General features: G+C 42.6%; 1 protein-coding gene across 5 annotated transcripts in view; it reads left to right on the top strand.

The window, feature by feature from the left end:
• Positions 1 to 16,494, top strand: part of CEP83 (centrosomal protein 83) — a 35,833-nt gene that overhangs the window by 14,260 nt on the left and 5,079 nt on the right. For 3 of the 5 annotated variants that reach the window (XM_006027054.3, XM_025208138.1, XM_025208136.1), the window contains exons 8-13: positions 4,893 to 5,007; positions 7,118 to 7,262; positions 7,409 to 7,558; positions 8,275 to 8,350; positions 9,774 to 9,931; positions 15,792 to 15,921. In XM_006027054.3, the coding sequence (XP_006027116.1) occupies positions 4,893 to 5,007; positions 7,118 to 7,262; positions 7,409 to 7,558; positions 8,275 to 8,350; positions 9,774 to 9,931; positions 15,792 to 15,921 (774 nt within the window). Of the gene's footprint in view, positions 1 to 4,892; positions 5,008 to 7,117; positions 7,263 to 7,408; positions 7,559 to 8,274; positions 8,351 to 9,773; positions 9,932 to 10,273; positions 10,441 to 15,791; positions 15,922 to 16,151; positions 16,278 to 16,494 lie in introns of those variants that run through there. The other 2 variants (XR_003094873.1, XR_003094874.1) reach the window with 2 other exon arrangements.

Here is a 16,494-nt window from a genome sequence, read left to right on the forward strand (position 1 = left end):
TACACTGAACCCACTAACTTGCTGACCAGGTTGCTTCAGGTCATTTTTTTCTTTTCTTCAATGAGGTCTTGGTAGGATATTCCTTGAAATGAGTCTATAACTCCTAGGTACATGAGCCTTGCCTTGTGATTCTGTCTGTCTCCATTCACAAGCATGTTGTGCTGTTTGCTGTCAGGGAGTGGGGGTATACGCACTGCCCTTACATTATGCCTCCATTGAAGAAAGACTTGGACAAAAGTTAATGGAGCACCGCTTCTCTTCATTCCATCTCAAAGATAATGCCAGTAGTTGTAATTGCATTTATTCAATGTACTCATTTCTGCCAGCAGGAAAAAAACCCCTTATAACATTCTCAATCTGTGAGAGAGGTCCTTGTTTTTCAGCAGGCCACACACCACTTCCTAAGCCAGCTGGGGAATCCAAAGCTTCTAGCTAAACATATTGAATTAGCATGCACAATACCTTCAGCACAGTTTGATTTTTTTAAAAAGATTCTGAACAGGAATATGCTGCTTTTTGGAACTCAAACTCCAAAATAAATGAATATATTTGACATTACTTAACAGTTACTGTTATCAGGATAACGTCTCCAGAATATACCTAGCATGAGAAACGTGAACTATGGAACAAATTACAAGTTAGTTTTTTACAATCCCAGGACTGCTTAAAGACAGGTTTTAGCACTTTCAGTACTTAGAACACAAAACCAAATCAGTGTCAGCCTGAAACTACGGGTGCACCAATAGAGATTTTTGGGGCTAATACCAGTAGCCAATTCTGAAGGAGACATATTGGCTGATACCGATCCGATTTCTGATACCAGCAAGCAGCTTGAAGAGCTGCGTGCAGCTGGTAAGTCTGTTATGGTGGAAGGGAAGGGGGAAGGGCAGATCAAGGCCCCTGCGGTGAGGGAGGAGTGGGGCTGGGGCAAGTGCTGCTCAGCCAGGGTGAGTTGGGCGAGGGATGGAGCCGTGGCTCGTCTGGGGGGTGCATGGAGACGTGGGCAGTTCCAGCCATTGCACGCCATTCGTCCTGGAGCCACTCATCCGGCAGCTTGTCTGGCGCTCACCTACTCATCTGGCAGCTCCCGCTGCTGCTCCTATAACTTGTTTAGGACGGCATTGGGGAGGGTGTGCCCCTGGATCTTGACGGGGCAGGGTGGGCTCTTTCCGGTGGAGGATTGTGCTTGGGGAGGGCGGCAACAGTGCTGGGAAGGGAATTCAGAGGGTCTACAGTGAATTTTGGGGTGGCTACAGCTCCACCCATAGCCCCCTCCCAGTGCCGGTGCTGCCCACCCCAAGTGCAGCCCCACCCCTCTGGAAACAGCCCACCCCGCACAGATCTGGGGGCACATGCCCCTCCCTCCATGCCCTCCCAGATGAGCTGCAGGAGCAGCGGTAGGAGCTGCTGGACAAGCAGCTCCCGGATGAGTGGCACGCAGCAGCAGGACCCACTCCCCACGCCCCCCCCCGAACGAGCCGCAGCTCCATCCCACACCCACCCTGCCCCGGCTGGGCAGTGCTTGCCCCAGCCCCAACCCCACTTCTTCCTCATCGCAGGGACTTCAATCTCCCCACACACCCCTCTCCCCTCCCCTTCCACCACCATAGACTTATCAGCTGCATGCAGGTCTCCAAGCTGCCGGGCTGTGCTCCTCACCACCTATGTGCTGCACTGCGGCTGCACACATGCACAGGCCATTTATTGGCTAAATTATTGGCCATATCAGCCTGATTTCCGATACAGACAACTTTATTTATATCAGTGCTGATCTGATATTGAAACTATTTACCCACCCAAGAACCTAACTTAATGGTTCTGTCTTTTTTAGCTTCCAGGCACCCCTCCATAACTTTTCTGAATTTGACAGCACTCCAGGTGAGAACCACTGTTGTACTATCTCAGTTTACCTCAGCAGTTTTCAGTTGGGGTGCTGTAGCACCCCTTCCCCCCCTTCCTCCCCACATTGCCCCCTCCATAAACCTAAAGTGGGCAAGAACCGCCCCCTCGTGCCACAGCTGTTTCCTGGTTTGGCCTCATCACCTCCTAGAAACAGAGGCCTGTGGGGCAGTTACAACTGGTTGCAGCAGTGCTGGCGTCATGCAACCCTTGATACAGTCTTGTGGCACCCCAGTTCAGAACTGCTGGCCTAGTCTTCTTTAGGAATAAGGCAAAATTAGTCTTCCAAGCTCCCTCATATAGCATGGGGTATGTGTGAGAGAGAGAGTAATTATAGTTGCACCTGGGAGCCTTAACAGAGGATCTGAGCTGTATCAGCTAGACATATTGCACAAAAGAAAAAAGTTCCAGCGCCAGAAGGTGACACTCCGTATATCATGTTTTAAAAAAATAATCCCCCCAGAAAACTAGCTTTATCCTTTCTTTCCTCTTTTTCCCTGTTTCTCCCTGTCAGCAGTTGTGCAAAGGGTGGTTCAGTTTTGGGGTTTGTGTTCACTGCTGCTTTGTGAATGACCCCAGGCATAGTGAGAAATTTGAGTAACTGTTGGTGTCACTTGGAGGAGGTGGAAACTTATTTATCTTCATTTTGTCGCTTCATGAAAATTTGCCCCTATGATGAGTAGTAGAATTTCCCCTTCCTTCCACTTTGTGCCAAACTTAGCCCTAAACACAGGTCCTTTGAATGCTCAAGTGGGTCTTTCACCCCACAAGGCCACCTTAATTCCTTGTTGAATATTGCCTTAAAATGTTCTCAACTTCATATTTAAGCATCCAGATCTACAATATAGTTACTTAATAAGCTACTGTGTCATTCTTAACCTTTTGCAAGTTGTATGTGCTAGCAGATTGTAATTACATCTGTCACTGCAAATGGATTTTCATTATAAGTGCTTTCCTCTAGATATCTAATTCTCACTGACCATGTAATTACTGTGCACAAAAGCCTAAACTATAGAAAGTTTCAATGCAGGCAGTAATTGTCTTTAGTGATTTGATGTTCTACTTTAAACTACTGTTTTTATGAGGGAGTTTGAGGTACACATCAGTTTTCGAAAAGATTTATTTGGTTTAAAATGTATTTTAAAACTAGAAAGAACTGGATTTTTAAAAAATAGTGTGGCAATATAGGATTTCCAATGGGCTGTAAGTAGCTGTCAAGCTGAAAAAAATAGGGATTGCAAGGAATATTGTTTTGTTTTCCTGTATTGCTTTTTATTTCATGTCGCTGTCATCTTTCTAGCTATATTTTAACCAGATTTTGAGGTTTTAGCAACCAGAAAAATAATTTAGAGTCAACATCTTAGTTTTCATTTAAAGTGACAAGGCATCATGTTCTATAATAAGGCACTTCAAGTGAGGAATCTTTTATCTCAAGTTCTCCATTATTAGGACAGCTAACTATAGGAGGTATAGATTTTATGAAAATAGTGAGATACCTTATTTTGTTTAAAGCAGTGGTGGCCAAACTGTGGCACGGTACTTGTGGCTCCTGGAGACAGCGCAGCCTGGTACCTCCTGCTGCTCCTCCAGCTTTCCCCTGCTGCAGGGTGCGCTCCCTTCAGGGAAAGCCGGTGGTGTGGGAATGGGTGGGGAGGGGGTTCATTTCCACTCCAAGTTGCTCAGCACCCTCTCCCCTTCCCCCTGGCTCTTGATGTGGCTCCCAGGATGAGTAACTCTGGCCCTCCAGTTTCAAGATTTAGGCTGTGTATGTAGATAGCTAGAGAGTGGTTTTGTTTGTATTCGTGTTGAACCAGCCAGCTACTAGGGCTGTACGAAGCTTTGGTTGCTGATTCAATTCGGCGGAAATCCAGCCCAATTCAGCGACTGAATCTCTGAATCAGGAGACCCATTAATCTCTCTGAATCGAATCAAAAGCCTCCAATTCGATTCGATTCGGAGAGATTCGACGGTTCAGACACCAAATGCTGAGATGGTGGGGCAGATGGAGCATCCCACAGGAGTATGGGGTGGTCCCCAGTGTGCTTGGCAGTGAAACCAGAAGGGACCAGAAGCACTTCCGGTCCACTTTCGGGTCTGCTGCGGGGCACGCAGAGGATCCTGCCCGCCCCCCCCGGCTTGGCAACTGGTACCTCCTGGGTCTGGGGGGGGACACCTGGGATCCCCCCGTGGCCCAATCGCCAGACTGAGGGGGTGTGGGGAGGGTCTGCCACTGAGCACACGGGGAATCCCCCCGTGCTCCTGTGGGACGCTCCATGTGCCCCACCATCTCAGCATTCATGAGCCACACCTGGTACCTCAAGGTATGTAGAAAAAACATATAAAGGTGTGTCTATGGCCGAATCCCTGGTTATCCAAATCAGAATCGAATCTTCAGATTTGGATTCAGCCGAATCGAATTGGGACGGTGATCCGAATCAGCGAATTGAATCACTGTCCCCCAATCGGGCTGAATCTGAATCTAATACGGCCTGCTTCACACACCTCTACCAGCTACTACATCTCAGTAGTTTGACACCCTGTTTAGTAGATTGCTTATCTTCTTTGAGTACATCTTCACTATCTGGACATGCAAGCCTATACAGTGTTGTATTTTTTTAATTCAACATAACTGCTAATTTATCTGATAATTTTTTTTATCTTCATATCTGGAGGATCTTTAAAAAGAAGTGGCATATTAGAATCTAATATAGGGGGCTATAGTTTATAGTCTTATTGGTATTAGCACATGGAATGTATAGCAAACTTAAAGATAACCTTGACTATTCTGGAATTACTTCATGAAATGCAGCAGAAAGAAGAACAGACAAGGTTCAACCCAAACCCCTGCAGAAAGAAGAATGTATTCAGCATCCTGTATCAGAATAAGAGTAGTACTGTTATGTAAAATATTTTCTCAGCAATGTGCTTTATGAAAAACTCAGACCCAAGAAACTGCTGGGATATGTTATTTGGATTTATTTTCTAATCCACAGGTAGAAGAACTTAAGCATTCACTCAAATTAGAAGTAGCTAATGTCAAACTGGAGGCAGCAAAAGCAAAAAGTGAGGTAGAAAGAGAGAAAAACAGGATTCAAAGTGAAATGGATGGTAATGTACAGTTAATTTCTAATGGCTTCTGTTTGTAACCTGTAAATATAACTACACTGCAATGAAAATTAACCTCCCCAAAACAGACTATTGATTGTGGCATGCACATCTGAAAATTTGGACTTGCTGTTTGGTCAGAGAGGCTAGAAATAGTTTCAGCCAGGTCTAGAAGTGAAAGCATTACTTCTGCTTACAGCAGTTAATGACTCCAAAACACTTCTTGAACATAAACCTTTACTCAGCTTTTTATCAATTTTATTGAATATTGCCATATTATATAGTCACCTTTTTTCTTTCCCTTTCTACTTCTAAAACTTTAATCAGTAGGGCTGTGCGAACTTTCACCTGGTGTTTTGTTTCAAAGCTGTTTCGATGCATTTCAAGCTCAGAACAGTGAAACTGAAATGAAACAAAAGCCTTTGAAATGAAACAAGGGAACTCAATGTTTCAAAAGTTTCAAAAGATTCTGAGTTTCTATGCCAGGCCAGTTTCTATGCTGAGGCCAGCAGCACCCAGGGCCGTCCCTGGGGGCGTGAATCAAGGTGACCACCCTGGGCCCCACGCTCTAGGGAGGCCCGTGGAGCCAGACGGAGTGGTCGAGGCGACTGCGCTGCCGCCGGCTTCACTTCCGGCAGCTCACTCACCAGAGCCCACCTGAGGAGGGTGCAGGGCCCAGGGCAAATCAGCTCATGCAGGGACACGCCCCTGCCCCAATCCTATGTGCCCTGGGTGCAAAGAAGCCGCCACAGTGCTGGCAGCGGGAGGTGGAGGAGGTAGCAAGCGTCCGGATGCGAAGCCGGTGGCAGTAGCGCAGAGTTGCCACGGCCACTCCACCTGGCTCTGCAGGGCCCCCAAAGCACGGGGCCTGGGGTGGTTGCCCTGATTCGCTCCCCCCTAGGGACGGCCCTGGGTGCCGCTGGTCCCAGCCAGCAGCACCAACCTTCTGTCATCCAGCAGATAGATCAGGGGCTTGCCTTCATCCCCAGAAGGGCTGCAGGGGCTGTGCCAGTCTTCTGGTGGTGCAGACCCCCAATATGCCTGCCAGATGACAAGAGGCTGGTTCTGCTGGCTGGGGCCAGCAACAGCACCGATCTTCCCAGCTCTGGGTGTGGAATAGCCTATGGGCAAAACATTGAAACAGCAAAAGAGTTTTGACGAAACAAAACAGAACAGTGCCTTTGAAACTAAACAAAACTCGAAACAGAACACTGTTCCATCAGTAACCAGCCTGACATCATAACTTGGTGGAGTGTGCTAACGCAAGAAAATAAAAATGAATTCAATAGGTAATGTTGCTAATAACTTCAGTTGGGGGAATTAAATAAAACCCCCAATTTCTTCACTTTTTATTGAACCTGCTGTAGAATTTCCCTGTCTCTCACTGAATTGCCTAAGAAACCAGAGGTCATTGCTGCAGTGTATGGAGCCAACTTGCCACTGAGTGCCTGTACCTTGCTGATTACGTCTTGTCAGATTTTAAAACCTTGCTCGCCACTGTTCTAGTGTTAAATTCATTCTAAACCACATGACTAGATAACTTGCACTATTCATAATATTTTCTCAAATCCCTGTTTTCTTCCAACCTCAGGAGCATCTAATATGTTAGAGTGGTGAATTTTAGATATTGTTGACACTTCTCCCCCCCATACTTGTTCTACCTTATGAGAGTGGTTTAAAACACAGGCTATTCTCTAACTATATCACTAAGCTGTCATTACTAATTCATTGTCCGTTTGTTATTGACTTCACTTTGTATTTTCTAATTATAATTTGTTTGTTTGCTTATCCCTTTTTCATCTGCAGTCAAAGTTTCATCCAAGGGCATTTTACTGATACTGTAAAAAAAAGACTTTGCCTGTTTTGTTCTATATTTTAAAAACTATTAAAAGAGTCCTGATGGGGTGTTTTTTTAAAACGGTATCTAAAGTATTTTTGTTTGTTGCAATAAAGACCATGGGGAGTTGGGGCAGGGGAGAGGGAATTGCTGCAGTGTGAGACCTGAACTGTGGATTTATAGTTCAATTTTATCAGCTTGTAAAATAACTATATTAACTGATTTGATTATTTTTGTGTGACTATTGCAATGCAATACTTCTTAATGTAAAAACAGGAGTGCATTCAGACAATGAGATTCTGAAGACAACAGTTGAACGCCACAAAGTGCTTTTAGTAGAAAAGGATCGTGAGCTAATTCGTAAAGTGCAAGCTGCCAGAGAAGAAGGCTTTCAAAAACTTGCAGTACTGCAAGATGAAAAGTATGTTTGTTCATTTGTTGCTCGTTTTCTGAAAGGAGTAGGGGAGGGCATGGTTTGCAAAAGTTATTAAATGTTAAATTAAACTGTTGCACGTTTCCAGTGTTGCTTTGTCATAGCTCTTCAGTAAACACTTAAACTTGTTGCAGGTTAGAAATTGAGAACATATTAGCTGAGCTAGAGAAGAATAAAGTGGAACAAGATGCTCGGTGGCAGTCTGAAAAGGGTCAGTATGAAGAGAAGCTACGTGTTGTGCAGTTGGCTGAAGAGTCCAGCAAAAGAGAACTTCAGAATGTTAGGTAATGAGATTTTTCTAACAGATTGTTTTTGTTGAGGGGTTTTTGTTAGGTGTTTTTTTAAGTAGCACCTTAAATATTCAGTAAAAAATATCCTGCTGATAGGTTGTTTGTCCCAGTAAATTAATAAAAAATGTCTGATTGCTGTTGTAGGAAAAAGGCAAGGAAAAAAACTTTATAGTTAAATCATATAACAGAAGTGTCAGGGTTGCAGAACTTTAATCAAAATATCCCTCATTTGTCAATAAACACAGTATAAAATCATTTTACAGAACTAATTTAAAATTGATTTCCTGCTGAATTAGTCCCACATTAGCAGAAACTGTCTGTTCATGTAATTAAGCTCCAAGTGGCAAGTCAAGAGCCATAATCTGAGTTCTCCCACTCTTAGTTCCTGGTGTCCCACTATCTTAGCTTGGGAGCTGTCAAAGTTCCCAGTGAATTCATCATACCCTTCTACCTGCATGCGGGGTTCAGTTGTTAAGCTGAAGGCATTAGTAATCAGGCAAATAGTGGAATTCATGATGCCTCTGACAACAGTGCGGTACTAATCATGATGTACAAACAGGATTTCTTCTTTTATTATTGATGATAAAGGATGTTTGTTTGAAAAATTAATCGGCCTTTCAAAAGTTTTAAGCAGACTGATCTGTTTCAACTACTAACAGATTGAACAGTTACATTTTAATTAGACAAAAGTGTACTATATTAAATTTTAGGTTAAAACTTCAACAGCAAATTATTCAGACAGAAGGGTTAGAAAAAGAGAAAAGCGAAAATGCTGATCTTAAACAGGTAAGAGTTTGTATTGTATTGTGACGTTTTACAATAAAGGGTTGTCACTTCTTCCAACAAAAGCTCTTCATTTTAAACTTCATTTACATTTTTACAGTGCTCTAGGGAAATTAAGGCCAGAATCTGTTATAGATGATAAAAAGAAAATATGTACACATACAACAAACATTTTTCTGCCTTTTATAAACTGATTTATCAGTCATTTGCTTCAAAGGCATATTTCACTACATACACAAAGGATTTCAAAGCTTAGATTTTTATATTGTAGTTCTTTGCTTTAATGAATACTGTTTATGTATTGTTAAACTGGAAGTCAGGATTCTGTAGACTTATGAAGTCCTTCTAAATAATACTTCACATTTATGCCTCATCTTTTATCTGATGTTCTTAAAAGCTTAAGAAATGCATTATAGAAGTGAATAGGTTGCCTTCATTGCACAATGAATTGGTAGTAGTACTGGAAATAAAATCTAAATCTTGACTGAAGTAAATGTACTAGTTGCTGATTCAGCTAAGGTAACCCAGATGGAGTTACACAGGGAAGATGCACTTAATAAATGTGTCTTCTTCAATAAAGCAGGATCAAGTGTAGTTACACTGTGATACCTTTACTCAAGACAAATTCATATTTTTCACTTTTATTATTCACTGGGTGCATCTATACAAGATGCCAACTGTGCAGTAGTTGAAAAATACTGCACAGTAGCTCATCACAGCACGGACAATGCTAATATGCTACTGCATAGAATTATTAAGTTACTGTGCAGTAGCATCAGTTAAAAGCCATTCGCTGGTGCTACTATTCAGTAACTCCGGTTACTGTGCATGTATTTAGTACTTGCTAATGCATGTACTAAATAAGTGCTCAGCAATGACTGTGCAGTAGTATCTCGTGTAGACACGTCCACTGTGTTTGCCTTTAAGAAAACTATTCACATATTCTTTTGTACTTGCAGCTGAGATGCAGAGACCTGGAAGGAGGAGGGGGAGTCTTACTCATTTTTAAAAGGCCCTTCACAGATGAACAAAGCTGAACCATAATCTGCCCCCTTTGTGTTTTTTGATAAATGAAATGCCTGTTCTATAAAAGAAGCATTGCAGACAGTCTTTTCAGTGTCTCTGTTCTAGGTCCAAAAAAGGGGTACCAAAGAATGACTTCCACTTTATACTTTTCTCTCCATTTCAGTTGTAACCTCAGAGGAAGTAGTCTTCCTTATCTAGACAGAATTTATTGTAAAACTTTTTTTTTCCAGAGAGAGGCTTGGGAGGAAAAAAAAGAGAGAACAGAGAAGATTTACAAAGATATAATAGTGAGCCAAATTAGCAGAATTATCAAGCCAGCTGCCTCCTACTTCATGCCAGTGTCCCGAAGCAGTTGTTAATTCCATGTATTTCCTCAAATGAAAACTTATTTCTTTTGTAGCAAATTCATGATTTGCAGCTCCAGGTGGCCTCACTTTCTCAATCAGAAAATGACTTGCTGGATTCCAATGAAAAACTTAAAGAAGTGTTGGAGAGACTAAAACAAGACTATCGAAATGCAAGAAGTCAAGCAGAAAAGGCTCAGCAAGAAGCAGAGAAGTATGCATTTACTTTTTGTGTCAAAACAGATTTTTTTTCTTTATATTTAGATATTTTTTTTACGGTATTTCTTTCCAAGGATCACAGATAATAGTGCATCTTGGATGCACTATTTTGTCCAATCTTAAACCTACAGTGCATTTTTGTAGTAGCAGGGTTCGTAGTGCATAAAGGCAAAACAAGGGCTTGTTTCTAATTTTGATATGATTATTGAAACCCTTTTCCAGTCTCTTTCAGTGTGTTACATATGCCATGTGTTAGGTAGGATATCCCGAAAAAAGTATATCAGGATTTACTCCAAATTGAAAATCTATTGTTTTAAATAATTTTGATCTCTTTCAGGTGATTTTTTTTTCATTCTTCTACTTATTAGGAGCAGCTAGTATATGTACAGTGAAAATTATTATCCAGGGCAAACTTGCTACCAAAGCTTTTTCCCAACTTAAGGCTGTTACTTTTTAAAGATGTTTTAACACCTTGCTGAAAAATACCAAATAATTAACAAACAGGTAACTTCAAGACTTGCATTTTTTCTTTTAAAACAAAGTATATATCTTGAGGAAATGAGAAAGATTGTAGCAGGTGTGGTATCACATTATTGGCCCTAGATTTAGTTCTGCTGAGCAAAAGTTATTGTCTTAACAATTTCTGCTTTACTGACATACTTTTCAAGTGCTGCTCTTTAACTTAGCACAAGTTCTAAAACCTGGTAGGCTACAAATAAATTTCAGTTGTTAGCTGCATGTTAAATAGTTCAATCTCTTTTGAATGCTTTATTTAAGTGGAAAGGGGAATGTAATATCTTGGATAAGGATTGGCACCCTTTTAGGGTTGTGAAAGGGCTGTAAAAACTCTATCTATCCAATGGAGGATTCTCATGCTTCAGGTACTGTTGGAAGTAGCTGGAAGCCCGCTTGAAAAACCTGGCACTAAGCAGCAGGTAGGGTACATCATGGCCTCAGTACTGCAGATTCTAGGAGGCTTTGAAGTCTATAAGACTGTCAGTTGCTACAGCCTGCTTAACTAGGTCTGCTTAATTTATGCTGGCACCTCTCGTCTCTGAAGTAATCTGGGAAGTTCAGGTGTGGCTTTTTTTAAATAATTGCTTTCCCTGTTCAATTTAATAATGCTACCTACCTACTTGAACTCAGAGGGTTAAGTTGTACTAGAGGTGGGAGCTGCCTTGACAGGAAGTGAAACTGGGACCAAGAGATAAGATAGATAGATGCCTGCAGTAAACAACTTCTCTGGAGTTTTTTTTAGAAAGCGGCCATCAATTGTGGGGTGTCAGGGAACTGCCTGTATGACTCATCTGGGTTAGAATAAGTTTCTCTTCACAAGTTCATCACGGGGGCACAGAAGGGAATTGGTGAGGTTTTATTCACCAAGGCGCCCCCGGGGGTTACAAGAAATAACGGCCACAAGCTAGCAGAGAGCAGATTTAGACTGGACATTAGGAAGAACTTCTTCATGGTTAGAGTGGCCAAGGTCTGGAAACGGCTCCCAAGGGGGGCCCTACCCTGGGGGTCTTCAAGAGGAGGTTAGATAGGCATCTGTCTGGGGTCATATAGACCCAGCACTCTTCCCTGCCTATGCAGGGGGTCAGACTCAATGATCTATTGAGGTCCCTTCCGACCCTAACATCTATGAATCTATGAAAATCCAGGCAGAAGGCAGGGCAGAATGGCACCTTATAGGCTGGTTCAGAAAGGTCTGAGCTTTCATAGGCTAGCCTACCTTTTAAGATGCTATGAATGGACTGGCAGAGAACAGGGGTACTAAATTGATAGGAATAAAGTAATTTAAATACAGTAGAGATAGAGAAAGAGTTTGCTGTGTTAGTGTGATGTCAGGCAGAAGGCAAGGTAGAGGTGCACCTTGTAGACTAACTGAATCAGATGTATAAGCTTTCATGAACAACAACTCACTTTGTCAGATGCTATGAAAAGACATGTAGAGGCTATCAAATAGGAGTGACTTAAATACAGAAGACAGGGAAGTGGGGAAGGAGAGAGATGGGGTAGTGTTGAAAAAAGCAGGAGTTGTGGAGAACAAGGAAGCAATAAACCCATGGGGACATAAAAGCTAATCCAGGTAATGAGAAGATTCTGTAGTCCAAGTTTAGACCATACTTAAAAATCCAGTCTGTGGATCATTTCTTATTCTACAATTTCACATTCAAGTCTATTTTTAAAATTTGCCAGTTTAAGAGCAGCTATTCTGAGGTCAGTGACAAAGGGCATTTGTACACGTTTGTGCCGCAGTGCTGGGCATTTTTAAAAGCGTCTGGCACTGCGGCACATGCATTTGTATAAACGCCGAAATGTGCGTCAGCACTGAGAAAATGGTGACAGCGCACTTTTGAAATAAAACATATCAAAGGTGTTTTAGTTCAAAAGCACACCACCGTCATTTTCTCAGCGCTGATGTGCATTTCACCATTTATACAAATGCATGCAAAGCAGCACTGGGCACGTCAACTTGCATATGGAGGAGACTCAATTAATTGAGGCTGCTCTGATGCACCAGATCTCCAGCGTGTCGGAGGAGACAAATGTGTGTGTGTAAATGCCCAGAATGTCCAGAGAGTTTGAAGTGATTTCCACATATTTTTGTGTATTTCTGGACTTGACTTCAGATCAATATGCATTTTTTCTGGCACATAAGGATCTGTCCAGTATAGACGACAGAGGGATACTGGGTAAATGATGATGTTAGGTTTTGTTAGAGGAGCAGGTGAATGAACCATGGATTTTGTTTGGTCTAGTAGTGATGTGGTCTGTGTTAATGAAGGGGCACAAGCAGGCATCTGGATCCATTGTAAGGCCTGGTGCCTTGGTGAACATAGGAATTAAGTAGCCTGTTGCTGGAGAGACTGTTTGAGGTAGGGGCGCTACCTTAGCCAGGACAAGCTTGTCCTCCATGGTTACCTTGGTGGTTATCATTTTCCAGGATTAGTTGGGGGGTGGTCTGAGTCAGTCTCTGTTTTAAATGGCTATGGTTTGGGGGTTGTATTGTAAGTGTAGGAATCCCTGCTCCAGCTCCTTATAGCACAATAATTATACAACAGAGATAGGGAAAGGGAGAGGAAAGGAGGGAGCAGTGCTGAGAGGGGCAAAGGTGGGTTGAAGAGATCAAAGGGGATAAACAAAGCATTTAACCCACTGATAGGATATAAGATTTAAGAAAGCTAATGCAGGTAATGGATAGGAATCCAGAGCCTCTGTTGAGGAAAGCATGGCTAACCACCTTTCTCTTCTCAAAACTAAGCCAAGGAGCAAAGACTCAAGGAAAAGGAGCAAAAAAGTGGGTCAGCATGCTGTAAAGCTCAGAGCCAGGTGTGGGGAGAAGGTAGGAGCCACAGGCAGGCTTCTCCAAACCAGACCAACTAAAACACTAAGCAGCATGTGATTGAGCCTTCTTTGTGGTGTGCTGCAGCATTCAGACATATAGGTAACTTCTGTTTAATGTTAAACCATACTGTTCAGAATTTCTGCCTCTTACAGAGAAGTCAACAGCATGCACCTGGCCGTATTTGAAATAGTCATGTTGATTCTCCAGGGGGATCTAAAAGGGTTCCTGGTCCAGAAGTGAGCAAGATGGAATTGCACTGTAGATAAAAATCTGAAGTTTGACACCTATAGAGTTGTACCCAGTGAGACAATGCAAAGGGGCACCAGTGCAGCTGGCTGGCTGTTTGATTGTAGTCCAGGATTGGGATGGTACAGAGGCAGATTAAAGGTTGCCTTAACACATCCCCACGTAGGGTACCATGAGCTCAATGCCATATCTCCTAGAAGCACAGGTTGGACTCTCACCCTTTGATTTTGTACAAGAAGGTAACTTAGAACTGCAGCTGGTTGGTGAGTGCGTGAGTCAGTCCTGAGGCTGCACCAGCTATTTGGATGCCTTTGATGTAGCAATAACTGTCCCACAGCTGGTACATCTTCAGAAATGAGATATATTGTGTTAACAGATGAGAATGGCAGTGTATAAAACTGAATATATTTTGATTGCTGCACTGTAGCTAGTAGCCTTGGGCCACTTCACCTTTCTGGTTCCTCATCACTAGATTAATCCTCTGGTCACCTTGATGATGTAGATTAGTTGGTATTAATCAGCACCGGATTGTGACTTGCTGTACATGTCCGTATAGGGACATAAGGTGCTGTCTTGTGCCCCTCAGGTGGGCTACCTGCATTCTGGGTTACAGTACCCAAAGGTGTAGAGTTGAGGAGAACATGCTTTGTGGGCTGGGAGGGTAATCTGACCTAGTTTTTGTGCCTTTACAGTGCTTTTAAACATGCAAATGACTGCATACATGCAAGCAGTATTTTGATGTTTGCCCAGCTGGGGTATTGTTTTGTGCATGGGGCTGCCTGGTATATTCTCTGACAAGCAGTGCTGTAGACTGTATGCTACTCTGGCCTCATCTACACGTTACACTTAAGGTGTGGTGATTAACCAGTTAATCATGCCTTAAGTGGTCACCCAGCCCCACCTTCAGTCAATTAATGGTGTGATAAAAAGAGAATTAAGCTACAGTTATTCCACCAAATATGTGTAATAACTTTGTAGCTGCTTCCTATCACACCGTTAACTGAATGTGCGGCCAGGGGGCCTGTGTGTGCTGATTGGAGCTTCCAGCTGGGGGACCATGTGCACCCCCTGAACCTGGGAGTTCCCAGCCCCTGTGGCTGGGGGGAGCCCTGTCAGCTGAGGTGTTGAGCCCCAGCTCAAGTCTGGGATCGTGCCCAGTATGCAAAGGCCAATAAAGATACCAGGGGTGAAAGTATAAAGAAGATTTATTGCTAGCAATACAAGGTGCAAGCGGAATAATTTCATGTAACAAGCACACCGATTCTTAATTCTAAGCATCTTTTATACAGGAGTATTGGACCTTCATAAGCATTCTTGTTTGCTAATTGGTTATAAAGGAGTGACGCAAGGAGTTCTTTATTGAGCATGTCTCTATACCTGTTTTTTAGCTATGTATCTCATTTACATACATGTATGTTTCATTAGCATACTTTCTCCCCACCTAGGGGCGTAATTTTTAGTATTTTAGTTAGCTCTTTGCCCTAGTCCTCTGATTCTGCTTTTGTTTTCAAGCCTCCTTTATCTAAGACTGTCTCCTCCTTATCATTGCAGATGGGCATTAGTTACATAACAGAGACTTTTGCTTGGGCTTTGTATAGTGGTTTCTAGGTCAAACCTCACATGGGGACACCCCACACATCCAGACAGCTGGTAGACCGCAGCTGATGCAGTCTGTCAGCTACAGGGGTATGTGAAGCACCCCAGGGGGAAGTCTGCATCAGCTGTGGTCACCCAGCTGTGGGGGTGCGTGAAGCACTTGTGGATTGTGTGTTAGATCCCATTGCACCTTTACCCAATTCACAAGAGAAGACTGGATTACAGCAGCCCACCATATTGTGGGCTTGCAAAAGCAGGATAGCCCTTGTAACCGCTGATTTTGATTTTGGCACTGCTCTGCTCGCTTTCATTGCAGTTTAACTTAGCTTCCCTGGGTGAAGGCAGAAATGTGTTTTGTGCATGTTACTTATGAATGATCAACATGCTATTCCAAAGCAGACTGCATGTATCTGATTAGTTTAGTTGGTTTGGTTTGTACAGTTTCTCACATTGTACTAAATCGATGATTAATCTATTCATTGTAAATTCTGTATTCATTGAACTCCAAGCACAATTGAAATTTAGATAGGATATTTGCAATACATGGCCTAAGATAGTGAGGAGGGTGAAACGTACAGTATCTGTTCCAAGAATCCCAGTTGTTGACATCTTATCCGTTATTGATTCCTGAACACTGCTCTAGTTTTCATCTATCTTCTTTTAGGAGTTTAGAAGACAAACGCATAGAATGGTTGGAGGAGAAGCATACATTAATTCAGCGCATCACAGAAAGAGAAGAGAAGTATAACCAAGTGAAAGAGAAACTTCATCGGGCTGCTGTTGCTCAAAAGAAGGTACAGATATTACCTGCATATTATTATGGGGAAAGCTCAGTTTTGAATTAGTTATTTTTGTATTGACACTTTGCAGGATGTTATGTATATAATTACATAAGAGAAATGTACCCAGTGCTTCAAGATGCACATAAATGCATTATGCTTAAAATTGAAGTGGTTGCATTATAATATAGATGTGCCAGTAGTATGTATGTGTCCTGAAATAGTCATTTTTGTTGATCAAACAGTTCTGCATGTGGAACAAGAATTAATCAGTAAGGATGTTTTATTAAATATTACCAAGAAGATGCTATTAAAATCCCTATGATACATTTTTTCTACTCGGACAACTGTGTGTTGCATTTGATATTAAGGTACAGCTCTACCCTGCCTTCTTGATATTAGTGATACTCTTGATGAATTATTGAATTTTATATCTTGACTAGCAAATTGCCCATCAAGAATGATGGGGAAGGGGGCTGCTCCTCATCTGGCCCTGCTCTACCCCACCCCCCTCCTGGTGCTTTGGATCTGACCTTGTCTTCTCCCCCTCCCCCTCTGCTTCAGGTCCTTTTCTGCTCCCCACTCTCC

This window comes from Alligator sinensis, unplaced genomic scaffold, assembly GCF_000455745.1.
Source record: "Alligator sinensis unplaced genomic scaffold, ASM45574v1 scaffold141_1, whole genome shotgun sequence".
Taxonomy (NCBI): Eukaryota; Metazoa; Chordata; order Crocodylia; family Alligatoridae; genus Alligator; species Alligator sinensis.